The 25,660-nt window shown below is 40.0% G+C and overlaps 1 protein-coding gene across 1 annotated transcript; it reads right to left on the reverse strand.

The window, feature by feature from the left end:
- Nucleotides 1–1,394: 1,394 nt before the first annotated feature.
- Nucleotides 1,395–23,846, reverse strand: LOC121369059 (amine oxidase [flavin-containing] B-like). Its single transcript, XM_041493926.1, has 13 exons — nt 23,798–23,846; nt 19,704–19,798; nt 16,793–16,930; nt 15,934–16,038; nt 14,244–14,335; nt 12,890–13,031; nt 12,108–12,257; nt 10,689–10,848; nt 9,711–9,855; nt 7,551–7,608; nt 6,676–6,773; nt 5,563–5,674; nt 1,395–2,447 (listed from the first exon to the last, which is right to left on the reverse strand). The coding sequence occupies exons 1-13, from the start codon at nt 23,844–23,846 to the stop codon at nt 2,262–2,264; spliced, it is 1,530 nt and encodes a 509-aa protein (XP_041349860.1). The 3' UTR covers nt 1,395–2,261.
- Nucleotides 23,847–25,660: the final 1,814 nt, after the last annotated feature.

Genomic DNA, 25,660 nt, shown 5'->3' on the forward strand with positions numbered 1-25,660 from the left:
TTTAAAATATTGGTAATAGTGAACTGCCAGGAACCTATTTCACTAAACATCGTAAGTTTACGTCTGCAACTAGCAGTTATACCGGACATTCATTTACATGTGTTTGGCATCCATTTCACACGGAAAATTACACCATACGGAAGATGGAGCATTTTAGTGACAAAAGAAACTGAAATATGTGTACTTTAAACTATATTTGTTGTACTATGATAGTAATAAGAATTGTTTTTTAGTCGTAGATTTATGTTTACGTGCAAAACTAGGCTTACGATGTTTCGTGAAATTGGGCCCTGCAAATTAAAAATCGTCTACAAAATAAACTGAATGCAAAATTTTAATCAATTTTAATTGTTGTTGTTTTTTGCTTATTATCGCATATCTGATAGCATACAACAAATTCGTCATTTACACAAAATGGCAACAATGTGGATTGTCGGTTCTCGCACTCGGTGCATCATTTCTTTATTTAACAATTTAGAATAAATATCCATAGAACCGTATGAATGATGTTGAGAGGATGACCGGCCTCGGTGGCGTCGTGGCAGGCCATCGGTCTACAGGCTGGTAGGTACTGGGTTCGGATCCCAGTCGAGGCATGGGATTTTTAATCCAGATACCGACTCCAAACCCTGAGTGAGTGCTCCGCAAGGCTCAATGGGTAGGTGTAAACCACTTGCACCGACCAGTGATCCATAACTGGTTCAACAAAGGCCATGGTTTGTGCTATCCTTCCTGTGGGAAGCGCAAATAAAAGATCCCTTGCTGCCTGTCGTAAAAGAGTAGCCTATGTGGCGACAGCGGGTTTCCTCTCAAAATCTGTGTGGTCCTTAACCATATGTCTGACGCCATATAACCGTAAATAAAATGTGTTGAGTGCGTCGTTAAATAAAACATTTCTTTCTTTCTTTGAGAGGATGGGTCAATGCAAAGTTGGTTTACTGTATTTCCTCTAAAATAAGCGCCCGCAGATCCTGCGCTTATTGGAGGCTGGCGCTTATTAGAGGAAATACTGTAAACCAAATTTGCCTTGACCCATCCTCTCAGCATCATTCATACGGTTCTATGGAGATTTATTCTAAATTGTTAAATAAAGTTTGGCTCAATACAATTTACAACCATTAAACAAACAAAATAGCAATGTTTTGGGTAATAAATGTCCAGTTTGAACTGTTACATTTGTTTTCAAACAAGTAAATGTGATTTTCCAGTTGGGGACACATGCCCCTTTACCTGGTTCACGACTGGTATATCAAAGGCCGTGGTATGTGTTATCCTGTCTGTGGGATTGTGCATATAAAAGATCCCTTGCTGTTAATCGAAAAGAGTAGCCCACGAAGTGGTGACAGCGGGTTTCCTGTCTCAATATCTGTGTGGTCCTTAACCATTTGTCCGACGCCATATAACCATACATAAAATGTGTTGAGTGCGTCGTTAAATAAATCATTTCCTTCCTTTATATGGTTCCTGCGGGCATTTTATCATTTAAAATTGCTGTAGAGTGTTGAAAAAATTGCAGACGGTCTTCATTCGATGTGCAGATGGTGTCGTCATCTATCGTATTAAAAACAAGCATGTCCATATCTCCGATTGATCAAGGGCCATAACTATGTCAGATACATTCCACGTTTGACAGAGTTACTGCCCTTGAATAAATTCCTATGAAAGTCAAATTTTATCTGGGGCCTAATTCACTAAACTCTCGCAACTTTGCGATCTCGCATTGCAATGCAAAAATACTTGAAAAGAGGATGCGTTGTTGTCTAACAGAGCCTAAGAGACCTTTGTGAATTAGACCCCAGATCTTAACTCTGTCAAAAATGGGTAAATCCCCATGAAAGTCAAACGTGATCTGTAACTCTACATCATAAAACTACATACAAAATTTCATCGCAATATCTTGAGGCAGTGCCAACAAGAGTTAAAAAAAACTTATGTGGGACAGACGGACAGGAGGACGGAGACAATACCTAAAATCCGGTTGGACCGACCAGTATGGGACTAAAATGTAAGCCGATGGTGGAATGACATGTCGTATGCATTCTTGGAATATTTTTTGTCGAACCATCTTAGCCTGGTAGCCTCCACACCAGTGGGTTTAGAACACCTCCATTGTTTCCTCATTAAAAATGTTCGTATACAAGAAGTCTGAACACCTCCATTGTTTTCTCATTAAAAAAAATTTGATATACAAAACGTCCTGAATACCTCCATTGCTTCCTCATTAAAAATATTGTTTCCTTATTAAAAGTGTTGGTTCCTCATTAAAAATGTTGGTATACAAGAAGTCCCACTGCTGCCGAAGCTGCCACGAAGCCCAGAGTGGTGAAGAACGTGGTTACGGATGGCAGGCTGTTTTCTATCCAGCTGTTCACCATTGGATAGTCATCACAGTCTGGTTCACTCCGCCAAATCTCCGTCTCTTCGATCAGACCAAGTCTGTACAACACCTGAAATGTATGTAAAATATAGGGCTGGATTTACGAAGCCTGTTTTTCTTAAAGGGACTGTCTCGAGTTTGCAGCCATTGTAAGATGTTTGAGATAATAGAGCTTTGTTGGCGACTACTATTTTATACTAAATACATTTTCTTGTTTAGAATACCAGTGTCTGTATATTGAATGTGTTTGCGGTCGTACACTAATGTTTGTAGCACTCAGTTTTTACTTTAATTCGTGATATACATTTTTTTCGTATAATTGCTAACTCTGTTCAGGTACTCGCTCACTCCAGCCTCCGTGGAGCAGTGGATTGATAGTACGTCTAGACTGGAAGGCACTGGGTTCTCAGTAAATTTTAACAGCTCAGCAAGGAAATGCAAACCGTACTAGACCAACATCTCAATCTCGCAAACCAGGGCCAAGGGTCGGGATTTAGCTCAGTGGGTTGAGTGCTCGCTCGAGGTGCTTGCGTCACAGGATACAAACCACCTCAGTCGATCCATTCAGCTGATTGTTTTTTTTTCTCATTCCAACCAGTGCACCACAACTGGAAAAAGGCCGTGGTATGTGCTTTCCTGTGTGTGGGAAAGTGCATATAAAAGATCCCTTGCTGCATTAGAAAAACATTTAGCGGGTTTCCTCTGATTACTACGAGTCAGAATTGCCAAATGTTTGACATCCATTAGCCGATGATTAATTAATCAATGTGCTCCAGTGGTGTCGTTAAATAAACCAAACTCACAAACCATTAACCAGGCCCGTAGTCAAAGGAGTGGCATGATGGGAGTGTTGGCCAACTAAAAAGCGATAGTCCTTGCTTAGAATCTGCAGGACGTTAATTATTGTGTGCGTGTCTTAAAGTTACAGTGTCTGGTTACCATATAATATCATGCACAAATATGAAATAAAAGTTCAACTGCACTTTAAAAAAATTCGTGTGTGTTCGCTATAAACGGAGAACGTCAAAAGCATACGCCCGATTCGTCGCCTGTGCGGCCATTGCTCGGTAAATCACAAACGACAGCCTGTTGTCAATTTCAGTTAACAGGTGCGTTTGCGGATTTGAAATTGTAGGGTTCGTCTCAAAAAATGAAATGAGAATTCTTGCACTGTACAAAGAACGTTTGGTTGAGGATACGTACTATTCTTTCGTTAAAACCGGTTTTGATCTTGACAACGTACTATCGACAATCGTACCTTCCTATTTAAGAATTAATATTTTATAAAGTGTTAGTAGAACTTTCAAAGTTTAGTTTGTATAACACATTGATCATGTATACAGGGCCGTACCCTCGGGGGGGGGGGGGGAGGGGGGCAGCTGCCCCCCCCCCCGAGAATCTTGTCCTTTTTTTTTTTTTATATATCTCCAGTAATAGCATAGAAATGTTTAATCTTTATAGTATGTTAAAAATTATTTATAAAATTTAGTGCCCCCCCCCCCCCCCCCCCCCATGGATTTTGGTCAGGGTACGGCCCTGGTATATATTTTTAATAAAATATACTAAAGTAGAAAATGACCGTTTTCACTTTTAAATTTTACGTGTGGTAAAATAGACAAATTCAAATAAATATTATTTCGTTTGGAAAGGGTAAAGTTAGTTTGGTTTGTTTAACGACATCAGTGTTAGAGCATATTGATTTAATAATCATCTGCTTTTGGATGTCAAATGTTTGGTAATTTTGACATATAGGCTAAGAGAGGAAACGGGCGCATGTGCAGGGGGGAGGGTATTGGGGGTCGAAACTCTTCCCTGACCAAGATTAAAAAAAATTGAAATATATTTTCTGGGGAAACATGGCCCCATATAAACTTCGCTCAACGCAGTCTAAAATCCCCAACCCCGCTGAAATCCCTGCACACGCGCCTTGGAAACTCGCTACATTTTAATTTTTTAATTTTTTTTAACAAGGGATCATTTATATGCACCATCCCACAGACAGGATATCACATACCATGGCCTTTTATATACCAGTCATGGCGCACTGGCTGGAACAATCCCGAAGATGGGGATCGACCCTAGACCGACCGCGCATTAAAAAAACACACCACATTTTTAGGTCTAAGTAATGAATAGAAATAACATATAGTCTCCATAAATGTTACGTATATCGAACATACCGCTCTCTTCCTCTACCCCTAGAGCGTTTCAAGGCAAATCCCCCACCGACCCCTGGAAAGGTATTGTACCATACCTCTATGGATATAAATATATTTTGGAGATGTGAGACGACCCCTCAATCAAGACAGTTAAATTTGTTCAAAATCACGTGAGAAGCTCAGCGCCTGCACAAATCGCGTAAATTCCCAGTTCTACTGGCGTCCCGCTAATTGAAGAAAAACAAGCTGGCCATTGGGTTTGCAGTTGACCTAGATAATGTAGATAAGCGAGCATTGCGAAACTATAGCGATGTGGTGGGCCTTTTATGTACCAAATAGAACTGGATCATCTATTCTAAATGGCCGGCCTCGGTGGCGTCGTGGCAGGCCATCGGTCTACAGGCTGGTAGGTACTGGGTTCGGATCCCAGTCGAGGCATGGGATTTTTTAATCCAGATACCGACTCCAAACCCTGAGTGAGTGCTCCGCAAGGCTCAATGGGTAGGTGTAAACCACTTACACCGACCAGTGATCCATAACTGGTTCAACAAAGACCATGGTTTGTGCTATCCTGCCTGTGGGAAGCGCAAATAAAAGATCCCTTGCTGCCAATCGGAAGAGTAGCCCATGTAGTGGCGACAGCGGGTTTCCTCTCAAAATCTGTGTGGTCCTTAACCATATGTCTGAACGCCATATAACCGTAAATAAAATGTGTTGAGTGCGTCGTTAAATAAAACACTTCTTTCTTTCTATTCTAAATGCTTAAATAATAAAAATATTCCAGACACTGTAGCTTTAATTAAGTATGGCCCGACGTAACCATTTATTGTCTCCCCCCCCCCCCCCAACCTCCACCACCACCTTCACCCCCACCCCCACTCCCCTCCAACGTGCCGTCAGCCGGGAGTGAGATCTGTCATTAAATCCTGTTCTGAACAGAGAAACCAGGTAGCCAATGTTTGTGCCCAGGGCAGCTTGTGTAAAACTCCGATTAAAAAAATACATTAAAAGTTAAATGTGTCTCACTTCTCTTGCCGCTCTCTCCCCAGCTTGAATGGCTCCTTCCATGTACCCCATCCACTCTGAAGCAGTCTCGGTTCCCGCGAAGTGTGTCCGACCAGCGGGTTTACGAAGCTCTCTGGATAAACGAAATCTCCAGTTAACCGTGTAAATATTACCGTACATAGGGCTTCTAGATTATGGTAACTCCACTCCAATGGCTACTGGTATTCAATGTTGGGCTAGTAAATAACTACTATTGCCATGCCCGATGGCTAATTTGACACCTGCATCCATGGCAGGCATACACTACAACAGCTTGCTCTGAATGTGCATGTTAAACCCTTTCACCTGACCTGACCTGGATCCATCGTCCTCGGTTGTTTTTCTTTCAAACCAGTACCTCATGCTTGATACATCAACGGTTGTGGTATACTATGTGCATGTGCATATAAAAATATCTAGATAAACACAAATTTAATCAGGAACATAGTTATATAATATGTGCACACATTGTCATGTGACCGTGTGACGTTATATTTTTGATACTACAAAGACGCAGGACATCGTATTAAGAAGTTGCAGTATTTGATTGAAAGATAATTATTGTTCCAACAAATTACTGATTGGTCGTACTGGCTGTTATACCTGAGGCAGGTCCTTCGCTATCAAGTATTGTAGTGGAGAGGCATTTATATAGGCTTATCGCCTGTTTGCCGATCCACTTCATTTATTTGAATAAATGTTGTTTAAAAACAAAAAATGAAGTTTTGTAGTTACAATATTGGCCTTAAGGGAGTAGTTCTGGGTTCGCATCACAGCACCGGCTCCAAGGCAGGTATTATACATTTTTCTTTGTATAAAGTGAGGAGTCTTGTTAATCAACACCCCTGATCTACATAACATTAATATCACGCCTGGCCCTCCCTTTCCCCACCTAATCTACGTCTGATACAGCTATGTGAGAACGCAAGATGAAAGCCAAATTCGAGTGTTAACGTTCGTGAGCTTCTGTACGAAAAATTAGCTCCATATGTAAGTTTAGGTATACTTTTTGAAACTTCGACATATAATGTTCAGATCAAGAAAAACAATGGCACAATGCATGCGTCAGTTGAAGTAGACGGTAACAAGACGGACCTGCCATATTTGGTCAAGACTCCAGGTGGGAAATTACTGACATAACATCCACCGGAAAATTCGTCATTCATCCAGTTCTTCTCAATGTAACCAATAGGCTGAAATAAAAAAGCAAAATGGAAACAAACAAATCCGAAAGACAAATATAAACTATTCCTAAGGTTATAGATTTAAACAACAATGGACACATGTATTGATGACTCTGCGCATTTATTTCTCATAATAATCTAGGCTACTCTGTGAACACTGCTATCAGTATATATTTATATTCTATGTACATCTTGTTGTAAGGAAGGAACTGTTTTATTTAATGACGCACTCAACACATTTTATTTACGGTTATATGGCGTCGGACATATGGTTAAGGATCACACAGATATTGAGGGAGGAAACCGGCTGCCACCGCTTCATGGGCTACTCTTTTCGATTAGCAGCAAGGGATCTTTTATATGCACCATCCCATAGACTGGATATCATTGACCACGACCTTTGATATACCAGTAGTGGTGCACTGGCTGGAGCGAGAAATAGCTATTACAAGGAGTCTGTAGTTAAATTCGGAATTACATATACTATCAAGAAACCATACGGCGCACAGATATAGAACTTTGAAGTTTGTGTATAGACACAGGAATTGGGCTACTTTAATTTTGGACTTTGTTAATAGGATATATAGTATCAATTTCCTGGATGGGATATATCATATTAATGTTACAAATTCTGGAGAAGATATCGCTTCTGATCTTGGATAGAATATCGAAATACTTATCCATTTATTAATTCTTAATAGGAGCTACTGTGACTTCATTGTTCTTAGACCTACATCACAAAATTTTTCAAAACCATTAGGGTAGCTCAACTATAAAGAACGTTACCTCTAGAAACTTCTCACTCTTGAAAAGTGTAGTAAAGTGTTGACACAATGCTTGTTTTCTGTAAGAAAGTAAGTAAAAATGTGTGCATATGATAAGCAATTTTCGTGTACAGTAATATTCAGTTCAGTTTTGCACGGCCAAACATACAATAAAAAACCCAGGAACCCTCAAATACATGTTAAAATAAAGTCCAATCTAACACTTTCACCAATTTGCAGCTAAGGTCTGAAAGACCAAACATCGGAGCACAGCCTACAGAGGTGCTCAAGCTAAAAAGAACAATCCGTTGCCCCCTCCTACCCCCGAGAATCTCACTTTTTTTTTTGCTCCAAAAAATAGCATACACATCTCTGGGTTTAATTTGTATAGTGTTTCATTTCTTTATAAAAAGTAGTGCAGTTTGGGAAAGACGGCTCATTTCATACGACAGACCGGACTATTGGTGTAGGTTGGGAAAGAGACTTCCCTACACAGCAAGCTCTATTGTGACAGAGAACTGGAACAGACAGCTCATTTCATACTACAGACTGGACTACAGGTGTAGTTTGGGAAAGAGACGTCCTAACACACCAATCTCTATTGTGACAGAGAACTGGAAAAGACAGCTCATTTCATACTACAGACTGGACTACAGGTGTAGTTTGGGAAAGAGACGTCCTAACACACCAATCTCTATTGTGACAGAGAACTGGAAAAGACAGCTCATTTCATACTACATACTGGACTATTGGTGTAGTTTGGGAAAGAGACTTCCCTACACACCAAGCTCTATTGTGACAGAGGAGAACTGGAAAAGATAGCTGATTTCATCCTACAGACTAGATTATTGGTGTAGTTTTTGGAAAGAGACTTCCCTACACAGCAAGCTCTATTGTGACAGAATTGGAAAAGACAGCTCATTTCATACTACATACTGGACTACAGGTGTAGTTTGGGAAAGATACATCGTTAAACACCAAGCTCTATTGTGACAGAGAACTGGAAAAGACAGCTCATTTCATACTATATACTGGACTACAGGTGTAGTTTGGGAAAGAGACTTCCCTACCAAGTTCTATGGTGACAGAGAAGAACTGGAAAAGACAGCTCATTTCATCCTACAGACTGGACTACAGGTGTAGTTTGGGAAAGAGACTTCCTTACACACCAAGTTCTATGGTGACAGAGGATAACTGGAAAAGACAGCTCATTACATACTACAGACTGGACTATTGGTGCAGTTTGGGAAAGAGAAGAAGAAGACGACGACGAAGAAGAAGAAGAAGAAGAAAAAGAAGAAGTTCTAATAAAACACTCGGTTTAATGTCATGACTGGACTCGAGAATAATCAAACTAAAGGTCTGTGGCATCAGATTTAGGGGAAAACTGTGTATTTTAGACACAGTAGGTTGCGACCATTTGGTTATTGACGACTGCCAAAGCAGTACATAAAGATATCTCTAGTCTTCCTTTAAATATCAGTATCAATAAGGGGAGAGCTGTCTCTCTCTCTCTCTCTCTCTCTCTCTCTCTCTCTCTCTCTCTCTCTCTCTCTCTCTCTCTCTCTCTCTCTCTCTGTGTGTGTGTGTGTGTGTGTGTATGTGTGTGTGACTCGAGCTACTTTTTGTCTAGCTGGAGAAAATCATATATTACTATGCCCTGATACTTTGCCATCATTATCACTATCACCTCATTTCAGTGTGCGCAGAGCAGACTGATTTTAACTGCGCGGTTACCACACATCATACCGATCATATGGAAACACAGTTATTGATAATCATAGAATAGATTTTTTTTTCAAATGTCTACTTACTGGATTACTGGAGTGAAAATCCACCAAAGGAACCCCCCCCCCAAAAAAAATACCCATCAAAAAAAAAAAAAAAAATCCAAAACACAACACCCCCTCCCCTAAAAAAAAGAAGAAGACCCCCCCCCCCCCCCCCCAAAAAAAAAAAAAAAAAAATCCAAAACCCCAACCCAATAACAAGTAAACAATTTCACACCGGGAAAATGACCCTCACACGTACCATTGTTCAGAGGTGAGGTTAGCCATGTCTTTACTCTTGTCTGCCATTAATTAATTAGTTTATAGAACTGTTATACACCCAGGTTGTTTTTCACTGCCCCGCCCCTTATTTCAGACTACCGGTAGGTATGTCCCTGTTAACTCACACGTACCGTTGTTCAGGTGTGAGGCTCGCCATGTCTCTACTCTTGTCTGCCAGTATGAAAGTCATCAGTGATGGGTGTGACCCGTCCGGTTTCGTGTCGTCCACGCAGTAACCCACAGGCCCGTTGTCAGATATAACACTGCCACAGAAACCTGCAAGCAGGGTGAGAGTTTACACCTACAACTTTAATCAATCAATCAATCAATCAATCAATCAATCAATCAACCAACCAACCAACCAACCAACCTACCAAACAACCAGCTAGCCAGTTATCCAGCAAGCTTGCCCGCCAGCCAGCCAACCAACCAACCAATCAGCCAACCTACCAAGCAACCAGCCAACCAGCCAGTTATCCAGCAAGCTTGCACGCCAGCCAGCCAACCAACCAACCAACCAACCAACCAGCCAACCTACCAAGCAACCAGCCAGCCAGCCAGCCAGCCGGTTATTCAGCAAGCTTACCCGCCAGCCAGCCAACCAACCAACCAACCAGCCAACCTACCAAGCAACCAGCCAGCCAGCCAACCAGTTATCCAGCAAGCTTGCCCGTCAGCCAGCCAACCAGCCAACCTACCAAGCAACCAGCCAGCCAGCCAGTTATCCAGCAAGCTTGCCCGTCAACCAACCAACCAATCAATCAATCAATCAATCAGTCAATCAATTTTGTGTCTTTTTTTTGTCTTTTTTATTGTTTTGTTTTGTTGTTGTTTTGGGGATTTTGTTTTGGGGAGTGTTTGTTTGTTTGTTTGTTGAACTGGAATGGAATTTGCAGGCCATTAAATTTGTTGATGGCGTATCATGTATTTTAAAATGTTCAGTATCTATTGAGCATTTTTGGCTCATTTTAACAGTCTACATACCAATTTAATTGTATCATGAAAAATAATATAATATGTACACCAAACTATTCACATTTCTTTTGCTGTACAGTATAGCTTTATGTGTATTAATGTTAGTGTATGATTGTGTATTGAATATCTCTTACCTAGATCTTTCCAAAATGCTGTTTCGTAATATATGTTAGCCTTGATTACTGATCCCATAGGTATTCTTTGAATTAGTTGTAGTTTGAGGCCTGGTATTGGAGGTTTGAAGCTTATTCTGTTGAGAAGAGCCAACGGGACAGCACTCACCACGAAGTCACACTGAAACAGTTTGTAGAAATTAACTGATGAATCAGAGAAAGAAGCAGAGAGAGAGAGAGAGAGAGAGAGAGAGAGAGAGAGAGAGAGAGAGAGAGAGAAAAGATATAAACAGAGAGAGAGAGAGGGAGGGAGAGACAGAGAAATATAAACACAGAGAGAGAGAGAGGGAGAGAGAAATATAAACAGAGAGAGAGAGAGAGAGAGAGAGAGAGAGAGAGAGAGAGAAACAGAGAGAGAAAGAGAGAGAGGGAGAGAGAGAAATATAAACAGAGAGAGAGAGAGAGAAATATAAACAGAGAGAGAGAGAGAGAGAGAGAGAGAGAGAGAGAGAGAGAGAGGGAGAGAGAGAGAAATATAAACAGAGAGAGAGATAGAGAGAGAGACACGGGGGGCTATGTAGGAGGAAGACAAAGGCGCAATACCATCTAATAATGCCTCATAAAAATAACACAAAATTCTGAAAAGCCTTTTGAAATCTTTCTTTGATGATTACAAGTAGTTTGACCCCTGTAGTAGTATTTAAATACTCTACTGGTTTGAAATCACTTGTAATATTTAATACCAACTGTGCAAGACGCATTCTGCCAAATGCATCACAGCAACATGATGGGGTGTTCTGGCATGAGGGTGGCTAACTGAAACTTTTCGTAGGCAACCTACGTTGATTTGTTTTTGCACGGTAGTTGTTAAAGGGACATTCCTGAGTTTACTGCATTGTAAGATGTTTCCGACTAATAAAATAGTTCTACGATTAAAATTACATATTAAACATATTTTCTTGTTTAGAATATCAGTGTCTGTATGTTCAATGTGGTTCTGGTCGTCTTAATATTTGTAAGTAGCCCAAACCGGATTTTGTCTTGAAATAATTTCGTACGTACGAAAACAACATATATTAGAAAATAAAATGAAATTTAAACTAGTACAGATATTAGAACGATCAGAAATACGTTTAATATACAGCCACTAATATTTTATGTAGGAAAATATATTTGATATGCAATTACAGTCGTTAAAAATCTCTGTTAGTTGATAACATCTTAAAAATTGCAGCAAACTCAGGAATGTCCCTTTAAGTGAGAGAACTCCCTAAAACTAGTAGCACGTTACGCTCTTGGTGTTGTTATATTTTTCACAGAATGTATTCTGACATAGAAGTTGTTTTGAACTGGAATGGAGTAATTATTGCTGGTGTGTAACCTAGGGTTGCGCGATATTCCCTGACAGTTTATCAGTGAATGGCCTTTGTATAGTAATACCTCGTAGTTTGTGTTATTAGAGTCTGAGACGACAACACCAGTGTCTGTCTCGGTGACGTTCACAACGGCACTGTTCAGATGCACAGCGTCACCAAGGAGACGCGCCATTCCCTCAGACATCTGCTGACTTCCACCAAACATTTTCTTCTCCTAGAACATTATAAACTGTATTAATGTTCAATACGTACAGATTTAAACTTGAAGAACCAAACAAAATATTCAGCATAATATTGAGATCGCATAATGATTGCAATTTATTACATAGAAGGCTTTCAGTACCTTCTGGTACTATTCAGGGAATATGATCCACCTGGCTGTAAGCGATTATTTGATTGGATCTTACTATTATACTGTTTTTTATTCGTCATGACTGTGGTGTAAACATGTTTATTATCCATATGGTTCAACATAACCGAGTTAATAATAATCACACGAAGCACACGTGTAATAACAAGTGTAATGACGTAATTTTGGGAAGCGACCTCATAACATGATGTTGCTTCCCCAGTTCTATAGCTCAGACTGTGCATTTGAAATATGACGTCATGTTGTGGCTGAAACATTTTGAGTTGGGTCATGTTATTCATAAAGAAAACAACAATAATAATATGGATAATAAAGAAATTATTACACTCGCGTGCGAGTCGTACTGATTTTACGAAACTCGTGTCAGAATTCATGTATTACCCTCGCTCTCGCTCGGGCAATAAAAAAAATCCTGACACTCGTTTCGTAAAATCAGTACAACACAAAAGCTTGTATAATAATCTCTATTAATGTACCTGAGCTCCATCAGTAATTGTGGTTAGTCGAGTGATGCCATGACCAGAATGGATAGTCCACAAAAAACACAATAAAGAAACTTCGTGCATTTCTGCTGCAAATATATCTCTCACATATACTTGAATCAACTCCACTGTCTCTCTGATAATAATAATAGTAATAATAATAATAATAATAATAATAATAAAGGGGCATTCCTGAGTTTGCTGCATTGTAAGATGTTTCCGACTAATAACATATTTCTACGATTAAACTTACATATTAAATATATTTTCTGGTTTAGAATATCAGTGTCTGTATATTCAATGTGTTTCTCGTCGTCTTAATATTTGTAAGAAGCCCAATCTGGATTTTGTCTTCAAATAATTTCGTACGTACGAAAGAAATTATATTTTAGGAAATAAAATAACACGTTTAATATACAGCCACTAATATTTTATGCAGAAAAATATATTTGATATGTAATTACAATCGTTAAAAAGTATCTGTTAGTCGATGACATCTTAAAAATTGCAGCAAACTCAGGAATGTCTCTTAATAATAATAATAATAATAATAATAGCAATACAATTTTGTTCTTTTCATAAAATATAAGTATAATTAACTAAAAATAAAAATAGTTGCTGATAAACCAATTTACTTTTAAGATGACGTTAAACAACTGGCTTTAGACGTGGCTTTAGTCACATTTTATGTGATCATAGTATTAGTCTTTGAAAATAGATCTTAGGCCAAAGCCCTAATTTGCCCTGATTCAATTGCATTTTCAAATCAAACTCGGTCCCGGACCAGACCACTGGCTATCCAGTGGCCGGGCCCGGGATGGACATGCCCGAAAGTGGTATCGAGGCATTTTAAAGTCTCTCTCTCTCTCTCTCTCTCTCTCTCTCTCTCTCTCTCTCTCTCTCTCTCTCTCTCTCTCTCTCTCTCTCTCTCTCTCTCTCTCTCAAATCAAAGTATTGAATATTCAAATCAAAGTATCAAATCTTCAAATCAAAGTATCGAATCTTGAAATGAAAAGCATTGAAATTTCAAATCAAAGTATTGAATCTTCAAATCAAAATATTGTATCTCAAATCAAAATACTAAATCTTCTAATCAATGTATTCAATCTTCAAATTAAAGCATTAAATCTTGAAATCAATAACACTGAATCTTCAAATTAATAGCATTGAATCTTCAAATTAAAAATATTGAATCTTCAAATCAAAAGTATATTGAATTTGTTATAACCTTTAGAATTAAAACCATTAAAGGAGATAACGTGTACCATACTATTATTTTCTAATTTTAAACTTGAGTCCACATAACATAAAGACCAAAATACTGTTCTTTAAAAAGTTAAACTATAACCTTGTCCATGCTATTGAATGAACAAATTCCTTGACGCTCATGGAATCCCACTGTAAGGCCTGCTTCGCTTTCCACGGTGAATCTATAGGAACCTGTTACAGGAAAGGAAAGCAATATTGTTTAACGTCAGGGGCGTAGGCTGGGGGGGGGGGGGGGGGGGGGGGGGGTTCGAACGACCCCCCCCCCCCCCTCCCCCGCTGAAGCAAATGGGGTCCGCTTTCAGAACTAAAACATACAGGTTTATACATATGGAGTTTCTGGTGGTACAAAAACAAAATAGAATAGGTCCACTTGGTTCATATTCTAACACCCACTCCCCAGGACCAGCTCACGCTACGCCCCTGAACGTGCTTATAAAACATAACAAACTAAGCGCATACAATTTATGTGGCGCTGCCATGGTGTCAGTCTCAGATTTTATTAGTATTTTCAGTCTAAGGTCTTTTAAGCACAAGCCTTGAGAACATTTTTAACTATAGCTATTTTGATGTATAATGGTTATTTTGACGCTTGCCCTGTACAAGATTTAAAAAAAAATTCATACTCAGGCCTGGTGCTTATAAAACATTGAGTCTAGACTCAAGACTCTAATAGATTTTATTATCCACATGGTTCAACATAACTGAGTCAATAAAACATCATACGAAGCACACGACGTGTAATAACAAGTGTTATGACATAACAAGACGTTGCTTACCCAATGCTAGCTCAGACTGTGCAGGTGAACTATGATGCAGTTTCCTTCTAGTTGTGGTTGTAATATTTTGAGACGGCCCTTGTTATTTATTTTTAAAAATAACAATAATAATATGGAAAATAAATAAATTATTACACTCGCGTGTGTGTTGTACTGATTTTACTAAACGTGTGTCAGGATTTATGTATTACCCTCGCTCCCGTTCGGGCAATACAAAAACTCTGACACTCGTTTCGTAATATCAGCACGACACACACGCTCGTATAATATTATCTGTTATAGTATTATAATATTATTAGCCATGCGTGTGACGACACTAGATATTTAGGTTTTGACTCTTAAGCTTTATAAACACGGGCCCTTGGATGATTTTGTTACATAATTTAAAAATTCAATCAATATCACTAATAACTAAAAATCAATTGCTTGTAGTATTTGGTACCATTTGGAATGACATGTCAAAGTCGTCATTTGCAACTCAAGCTAATATATTTTCATATACAGAGTACACATTATTTAGTTTGATAAAGTATATAATAGTACAAGAGTGTATCTAATAAAGATAAGGAATTTAATGTTTGTTTTGTTTAATGACACCACGAAAGCATATGTATTAATCAATGGGTTTCTGGATGTCAAACATTTGGTAATCTTCAAAGCAAACCGTCCATTAATCTTAAGGAAAAAACCTACTACTTTTATACCATTAGTAGCAAAGGGTCATCTATATGCACTTTCCCACAGACAGGACAGCACATACCATAACCGTTGATATACTAGTCGCAGGGCACTGTTTGGAACTGGGCAAAATCCAACGGATCCTCCGAGAATATTCGATCCTACTACCGAAGCACTCAGACAAACGCTAATTCCAATCTGACTGAAATCAGCTCTAGGTCTACTGGTAATATATAGTTATTAACCAGTGGAGCTAATTTTAATCAGACTGGCGCCTAAATCTCGCCGCCGCCAGAGACAATGAAACACACTAACCTGCAATGCCATTTTGTCCAATGTGCGCATCACATTGTTTAGGTCCAGAAGAGCTATAGGGTTTCCCAGTGGCGGAACAGACCCGGAGTAGGAACTCCATGAGCCCTACAACAAAACACATGACAAAATGACACAGATTGTCCAGTATGAGTATCACAAATTGTCCAGTACGAGTATCACAAATTGTCCAGTACAGTCCAGTTGATACTTATAGGATATTAAACGAGCTTCCATTTCGTATCATGTTTATGTCCCGAGTGAAATAATTTTCAGTTGTCACGAGCTTTAGCACAATGAAAATTATTTCACGAGGGACATAAACATGATATGGAATGGTAGCGAGTTTAATATCCTATTTATTACCCATAATCGATCTTAATTTATATCACTCATCTCGTTTCGTTGACGTCCCTGTACGGTTGTAGTGTGCAAATTGATGACGTCATCGTGTGACGTCAAAAGTGTTACGTCCCACTTGGCATTGGATGGATGGATGGATGGATGGATGGATGGATGGATGGGTGGATGGATGGATGGATGGATGGATAGATGGATGTATGGGTGGATGGATGGATGGATGGATAGACGGATGTATGGGTGGATGGATGGATGGATGGATGGGTGGATGAATGGATGGATGGATTTTTGGGTGGTTGGATGGGATGAGATGGGATGGATGGATGGATGGATGATATATGAATAAAGGATGAATGGATGAATGAATGGATGGATGATATATGAATAATGGACGGATGGATGGATGGATGGACGGATGGATGGATGGATGATATATGAATAATGGATGGATGGATGGATGAATGGATGGATGGGTGGTTTAAAGTATACGTACTCCACATACCTGTAAACTAAGCACCGTCTTCTCTTTCTCGTTAACATTGTAGAATTCCAGCCCCAGCTCTTTGGCCAGTCGAAACACGCGATTCTGTCCGGAACCGAAATAGGCCCCACCAAGATCGACTGAACCATGCGATGCATCCTAAATTAAACATAATACAGATTAATTTTATACAACATACATGCACTTTATTACTATTTGACAGAAAAGATATATTTGTTTCAGGACATTCCAGCGCACAGTTTAATCTACAGACAGTTTGATGTCAAACACAGACCTATTGCTAGCTCAAGTCACCTCCAGCCCTATCTCTTACTGATAATGACATGTGGATCAATATCAATAAGGAGCAGTGCTGGAGGTGACTCGAGCTAAAATACTACGTCTATAAAGGCGTAAGGGATCTCATTCTGAAGTCGGTCTATTATGAGGGTGGGGGATTATCTCTGAAAATGCACACGCGTTGGATGAGGGGAGGCCAGGGTCACTGTCTCCCAATACCTGAAGGTTTACATCGCCCCACCCCCACCCCAACCTACCCACACATACACTGATTATTAGTTGAAAAGCGAACTAATAGTGGCCGCTCGTATTGACGGCATCTTCCAATGCCTCTAAAATGTGGATGCTCTGAAATATATATATATATAATGGACTACGTCTATACTATAGACTATATATATATATATATATATATATTGAACAAAAAAAGAAACTTCCTATTTGTACATATAGTATTGTTGTGTTAAAGAATTCATTGTGTAATGAAATTATATAGATAGTATTAGCCTTGAGCTGTATTATCAGGATTCATGAATTTTATCGATTATTTTTGCACTGTTAATCGTCGACAACGTTAAATTCAATTTCCACGTGCATGCATGGTTTGACATGTCCCGTGTAGTATTCGGTCAATTTGTTTTACTTGTCTTACTGACATTGTTGTCAAGTGAACGAAAACGCTTCAAAATGTGTAAAAAAAATTAACGTTTTTTTTTACATTGTAGCATTTTTAGTATGCCAAGAATACCCAATAATGTACGCGAACGGCCGATTGGCATGCTTGATGCTGGCATGTCGACAGAAGACGTTGCAAGGCATGTTGGGAGTTCTAATCGAGCGATACGAAATCTTCGCGTAAGATTTCGAACGACAGGAAGCACCAACGACTTGCCACGTCGTGGACGTCCGCGTGTTACAACGCGTGGTCAAGACCGCTATATCATGAACACGCATTTGCGCAATCGATTCCAAACTGCCACTGCTACTGCTGCTAACACACCTGGGCTTCATAATAACCGAATCAGTGGGCAAACTGTTCGTAATCGTCTGCGGGAGAACGGTTTACATGCACGACGTCCTGCCGTCGGATGCGTTTTAACGCAACGTCCTCGTCTAAATCGTCTTAATTGGGCACGTGTACACACTCGTTGGATACGGCGATGCTGGAATACCGTTCTTTTTTCGAATGAATCCAGATTTTCTTTATAACGTGGTGATGGCAGGGTGCGCGTCTACCGTAGGTGAAATGAACGCTATGCTGACTCTTGTGTTCTTGAACGAGATCGTTTCGGGGGTGGGGGTTGTGTCATGGTCTGGGCAGCCATTGCCCATGGTTATCGTTCACCACTAGTCGTCATTGATGGCAATTTAAATGCTCAACGTTACCGCGATGACATTCTCGCTCATCACGTCATTCCTCTGTTCCATAACAACGCCAACATCTCGATTTTTCAGAATGATAATGCCACCTCTCATACAGCTAGAGACGCTGTAAATTTTCTTAGGACAAATAACATTGATTTCATTGATGACTGGCCCGCTAAAAGTCCTGATCTCAACCCCATCGAGCATGTCTGGGATAGTCTGGACAGACGACTGAGGCGTCGTCCCAACCCACCTGCTAACGTCAACGAACTTCGTCAAGCGCTCATTCAGGAATGGAACAATATTCCACAGGCAGAAAGCAACACTTTAGTCAATTCTATGCGCCTGCAATGCACTGCAGTGGTCGTCAATTCAAGAGGTCGTCATACCCGTTATTAAGTGGGTGGTTTTCTTTTTAACCCCTCCCACACTTGGTCAAAATTTCTCCCAGTTTCTCTTAACCTATGTCCATGATTTTTGCACCAAACGATGCATCATGGAACACTCTTTAAACGCATATATAACAATTATTCCCCCGGTTTGTTTTCATCAAGTTATGTTCAAGCAAAGTTAGCGGAAGTATATATATATATATATATATATATATATATATATATATATATATACACACACACACACACACACACACACACACACACACACACACACACACACACACACACACACACACATTTAAACACTATAACCTCCGTAGTGCTCATCAAATAAAACAAATATTGTACTCTACGTCGCATTAGCTCGGTCACCAGCTTAAGTCAGGGTGCCATAAAATCTGTAATTTTCCGTCGACAGACGCAGACCAAATTTCGTTTTCTGTTTTATGGGAACTTGGATGCAGATGGTCTGCTAACAAATCTTTTGCAGATCGTCTGCGACTGTATTCCTATCAAATATTACCTGAATAGCGTGAGTTTGATGAAAAAACAGATTACTCACCTGAATGATGTGAGTTCGATGACTACAGATTGCTCACCTGAATGGTGCGAGTTCGATGACTCAACAGATTACTCACCCGAATGGTGTTAGTTCTATTACTCAGCAGATTGTTCACCTGCATGGTGTGAGTTAGATTACTCAACAGATTGCTCACCTGAATGCTTTAAGTTCAATGACTCAATTGATTGCTCATCTGAATGGTGTGAGTTCCATGACTCAACAGATTACTCACCTGAATGGTGTGAGCTCCATTACTCAACATATTACTCACATGAATAGTGTGAGTTCCATGACTCAACATATTACTCACCTGAATGGTGTGAGTTCGACCACCGACTCTGTCCTGGGCCTCGAGAACAACAACATCCACACCAGCGTCCTGAAGAACCCGAGCAGCAGACAAACCTGGAAATGGTAAAAATACACAACTATTGGACTCAACTTACCATCCGGGCGAAGGTATAGTCAACAGACAAACCTGGAAATGACAAAAATACACAACTATTGGACTCGACTTACCATCCGGGCGAAGGTATAGTCAACAGACAAACCTGGAAATGACAAAAATACACAACTATTGGACTCGACTTACCATCCGGGCGAAGGTATAGTCAACAGACAAACCTGGAAATTATAAAACTACACAACTATTGGACTCAACTTACCATCCGGGTGAAGGTATAGTCGACAGATAAACCTGGATATTAACAAATACACAACTATTGGACTCAACTTACCATCCGGGCGAAGGTATAGTCAACAGACATACCTGGAAATTACAAAAATACACAACTACTGGACTCAACTTACCATCCGGGCGAATGTATAGTCAACAGACAAACCTGGATATTAACAAATACACAACTACTGGACTCAACTTACCATCTGGGCTAAGGTATAGTCAACAGACAAACCTGGAAATTATAAAAATATACAACTACTGGACTCAACTTACCATCCGGGCGAAGGTGTAGTCAACAGACAGACCTGGAAATTGTCGAATTATACACATCTATTGCACCTAACTCAACTTACCATCTGGGCGAAGGTACAGTCAATGGAACACGGAGGAATGTTTTAAATGACAGTATGGTAATTTCGTATCTTACGCATGGTTATTTAAACACTTGGTGCAGCGAATGCTTAGAGGAATCTGGAAGACGAAACCATTAACCTTTCAAAACCGTATATCTGCACAATCCAAGTCAAAAGTACGGTTATAACAAACTCATGAATCCTCCCACCAATCACTGGCGTTGAGTCTTCCCAGGACCATAAATCTTTCATACTGACCAACATGACCCCAAATGAGTGTATTTGAAAGTGTATGTGTGAGTGTATGGGGGGTGGGCGTGGGGGGGTGGGGGTGGGGGGTGGGGGTGCACTGTCAGTTCAATGATCGAGGTTGAGGTCCTTGCGTCGCTTGATCGAACCACCTCGGTGGACTCAATCAGCTGATTAGATTTTTTCCCGTTCCAACCAGTACACCACAACTGGTCAAAGGCCGAGGTATGTGCTATCCTGTCTGTGGAAAAGTGCTTATAAAAGATCCCTTGTTGCTACTGGAAAAATATAGCGGATTTCCACTGATGACTACGTATCAGAATTACCAAATGTTTGACATCCCATAGCCGATGATTAATTAATCAGTGTTACGTTAAGCAAAACAAACTTTAACTTTGCTCACACGAAAAAAAAGTTGTAATTTCAGGTGTTGAAATACAGTATTTCTGGAAATTAACACTCTCCGAGCACAGTAACATAAACTCGACATACCACCGGCCTTCTAGGAGAATCTGTTGATGGGTAGCCTACTTCCATGATATGATCCACTGGTACTTTAGTGTGCTTTTCACCACTCAGAGACCCATTGGAACCTTTCATTCAAAAGTCATACTGGTATCGGTGGCGTAGTGGTTAAGCCATCGGACTACAGGCTGGTAGGTACAGAGTTCGCAGCTCGGTACCGGCTCCAAACCAGAGCGAGTTCTTAAGGGCTCAATAGGTAGGTGTAAAGCTACTACATCCTCTTCTCTCTCACTAACCACTAATCAACTAACAACTAGCCCACTGTGCTCAGATAGCTGAGGTGTGTGCCCATGACAGCGTGCTTGAACCTTAATTGGATATAAGCACAAAAATGAGTTGAAACGAATCAAAAGTCATTAATAATTAATAAACAGCAGGGATTCAGAGCTTTTGAATATTTCTCATCTCTACATAAAAGTAACTCATGTTTTGATCAAGGTTTTGGCAGAAAACAAAATCATAATAGGATCTGGTAAAGTGTTTCAAGGAATCCTGCCTGTTTCAAGCCGACCATATTTGGGAGATCCTCATTTCATTGATGAGTGCATCCATGTGTCCTCCATTCCTCCAGGCTGTGCCGGTGTCAATTTTAGTCCTTCATTGTTTATACTACTTTATCAAGTTTATCTGACGCCTACCTGTTCCTAGTTCAGACTTTAAAAGACAATTTCTAGAGAAACATTCTCACCTTCCATATTGCTAGAACAATCCGAGTCTGTTGTCAAGGTGAAAAAGAAGGTGTGTATTCATTAGGAGCTGGATTAGGGGCATTGCATGTAAAGTTGATCTTAGGAGTTCCTTAAACAACTGCTAGTGGTAGCGTATATCTTGTTTAACCTTCTTTTTTTTCCATTACCAAGTTTGAAAGAAAAAAGTGAAGGTAAAAACCAAAAACATTTTCTAAATTCATTGAAAATTATTTGATGAATTTGGCCATCCTTAAATTGATATAAATCGATACAGAAAATATAAATATCGACCATCAGAAGTATAAATCTAAATACAAGTGAGGTGCTATGCTGACCCCCTAACAAATAATCGGGGGCGGTGTGTGTGTGTGTGTGTGGGGTGGGGGGGAGGTCATGTTGTGCACATTTTAAAAATATTCGGTTTGCACCATCGGATTCCTTGGACAAAGTTCAAATGAAATTAATCATATTTAACAGCGATCTACAAATTCCCAGTTGCTTGTGGCAAGGTTGTCCACCTATGTTGTGATCATATATATATATATATATATATATATATATATATATATATATATATATATATATATATATATATATATAGGTTTGCAAACCTTTTAGAGCACGTAGGGTCCATTTTTCGAAAACAAAATAGGGTTTTATTCCCTGGGTATTAAAAGAATAAGTTATATAGGCACTTAAAGTGATTTTGGCACTAAGATCGCTTCGTGCAGGTCCTTAAAGCAAAATCCTACTACAAAGGTTTCCTTTCCACGCGGAGACGGTGCGTAAATTAACCCAGTGGTAGCGCGCTAGCCTGATGGGCGAACGATCTAGGATCGGAAAAAGCATTGGGCTATTTCTCGTTCTAGCCACTGCTCCGCAACTGGTGTAATTGGGGTCGTAGTATGTACTATCCCATCTGTGGGATAGTGCTTCTAAAAGACCCCTTGCTGCTAATAAAGTTTGTTTTGTTTAACGACACCACTGGAGCACATTGATTAATTAACCCGATACATTTTTTTGTAATGCAGCAAGGGATCTTTTATATGCACCATCCCACCGACAGGATAGCACATACCACGAACTTTGATATACAAGTCGAGTTACTGCTAATAAATCCCGTAATAGCAACCCAAGGAGTGGCGGCCACGTGCAGTCCTTAACCCTATAACTAGTATAAGCCTAAATTATTACTTCAAAAAAAATATCTTCCTTCCACAACTGAATACTCCCATGTCTCGCCCATTTTACAGTTACAGACCCGTACGCAAAAATTTATAGGGGGGGGGGAGGGGGGCGGGGCGTAATCGACCTAGTTGCTAGGGGTGCCTGGGGGCATGCCCCCCCCCCAATTTTTTTAAAATCTAGAATGCAGGAGATGCATTTTCCCGCATTCTGGGAAGTAAATTTGACGGACCTCGGCAGACTATGGGGGGGGGGGGTGGGGGTGCGTACTCACCCCTCGCACCCCCCCCCCCCCCCGCGTACGGGCCTGCAGTTATATTTAGTTTAGTACCACAAGCGTACGAGACGGGGGGGGGGGGCGCAAATCCTCAAATTCGGGCAAAAAGGATAATATTTATTTGGGAAAAATGTGCTTACCTAAACCCTTTTACCATGTATTTCCATCATTCTACCTGCAAAATTAGTTGTGATTCATATAAAAATGAGTAGTTATTCGTTTCTAACCCTGTGTAGCTGTTTAGCAGTGATACTAATATGAATAAATGTTATCTAAATTCGGGCATTTTATTTAATTCGGGCAAAAGTCAGCCTGCCTCCCCGCGCCCCCCCCCCCGGTAAAAAATGGGAGCCCATACGCTTATATGCCTGAATACCCCCCCCCCCCCCCCCCCCCACACACACACCGTCCCATTTTACTGTTATAGTTAGTTTAGTACATTACCACTGATTCCTCCGCCGATGACCACAACTTTGGTGGATAATGATGCCATATTGCTTTTGCTAAAATACAAATCCGCCTCGTTTGACTAAGACACAATCATAATTATAGATGGAAAGATCGGGTACACAAGTCAAAGTTTGGTGCAATGATATGATAAAAAGATAAAACTATGATTTGTTATCGGAGAATAATCATTGTTTTGTTATTGTTGCGTAACCGTTATCAGTACAGGGAAGGAAATGTTTTATTTAACGATGCACTCACTCGCACTTATTTACGGTTATATGGCGTCGGACATATGGTTAAAGGGACATACTCTAGTTTTTAAACACTAAGGCATATTTTTGACTATTAGAGCCGTTACTGAAATCATACTTTACTTAGATTTTATTGTTTATATTATGCATTTCCATACATTCGAAATGTTTTTGGTGATTCTGGTGTTTTTAATATCGCAAAATGCATTTCTCATATGTTTAAAAACGCACGTGCGTCTGAGAAGTAACTATTACGGAGTCGAGTTTTAGTCTATTTTTAGAGGGTGTTTCACCATTTTAAAGTCACAAACTCATATTTCACTCAGTTGTAACTTTATCCAAATGTGTTGCAGGTTTGTATATTTACTAAACTTAGTGTGCATTTTCATGGGCTAAAACTAGGGTATGTCCCTTTAAGGACCACACAAATATTGAGAGGAAACCCGCTGTCGCCACTTCATGGGCTACTCTTTTTGATTAGCAGCAAAGGATCTTTTATATGCACCATCCCAGACAGGGTAGTACATACCACGACCTTTGATATACCAATCATGGTGCACTGGCTGGATCGAGAAATAGCCTAATGGGTCCACTGACGGGGATCGATCCCAGAACGACCGCGCATCGAGTGGACGCTTTACCACTGGGCTACGTCCCGCCCCCTATTTTCAGTACAGAATAATACTGATACACAAACTGAAATTACAAAGATTTCTTGAAAGCTGTTTAAATAACATTATTCATATTCATAGGTGATATTCTGAACTGGAGAAGGATAGGTGAGATAAATATTAGGTTGGGGACTAGCAAGGGGCAAGCGGCAAGGGGCAGGTCCCCACCGAGGGTTTCTCCCAGAGGGTAACACGGGTATGGCGCCGCACCCATATTTTTTGGCAGATTGTTTTTTTTTTAAGTTAACCTTTTGACAAAATTAATTACTCTTATCATTACAGTATGATTTTTTTAACCCTAAGCCTAAACTTAACCCATTTTCTTTTTGAGGGAGCTCCCCCCACACACCCTGTTGACTATGGTTGCATTCAATTCCATACCGCCATACCCAAACATTTCTTTCTGGCAGAAATACTGGCACACCCCCTCTAAAATTATGGGGTAAAAGCATTTTCATCTAAGTACTACCGATAAAGCAAAATGGATGTTTTATATGCACTTTCCTATATAGATTGTATACTAGATACCTGGGTCTTTGATGTACACATAAGCGCACTAGAAAGGGGGCAAGGGCATGGGTAACTCTAGCGCTAGAGCAAAACCTCAAATTCGGACAAACAAATATAGATATTCGGGGAAAATGTGCTAATCTAAGACGTGTTCACCATATTTCCATCATTTTACCCACAAAATTAGTTGTAGTCCATGTAAAAATGCGTAGTGATTCGTTTTCAACCCTATATAGGCTAACTGTTTGGTAGTAATGCTAATATGAATGAATAAATGTTGTTATCCAGATTCGGGCATTTTCAGCTGAGTTCAATATATTTTATCATCGCCTCCCAAATGGTCACAATAAATGATACTAGCTCGTGCTAGCTGTACGAAACATTCAAGGCAGAGGGTCACATTAAGATCCATGGACCTAATTCGT

Source organism: Gigantopelta aegis, chromosome 1 (assembly GCF_016097555.1).
Source record: "Gigantopelta aegis isolate Gae_Host chromosome 1, Gae_host_genome, whole genome shotgun sequence".
Classification (NCBI taxonomy): domain Eukaryota; kingdom Metazoa; phylum Mollusca; class Gastropoda; order Neomphalida; family Peltospiridae; genus Gigantopelta; species Gigantopelta aegis.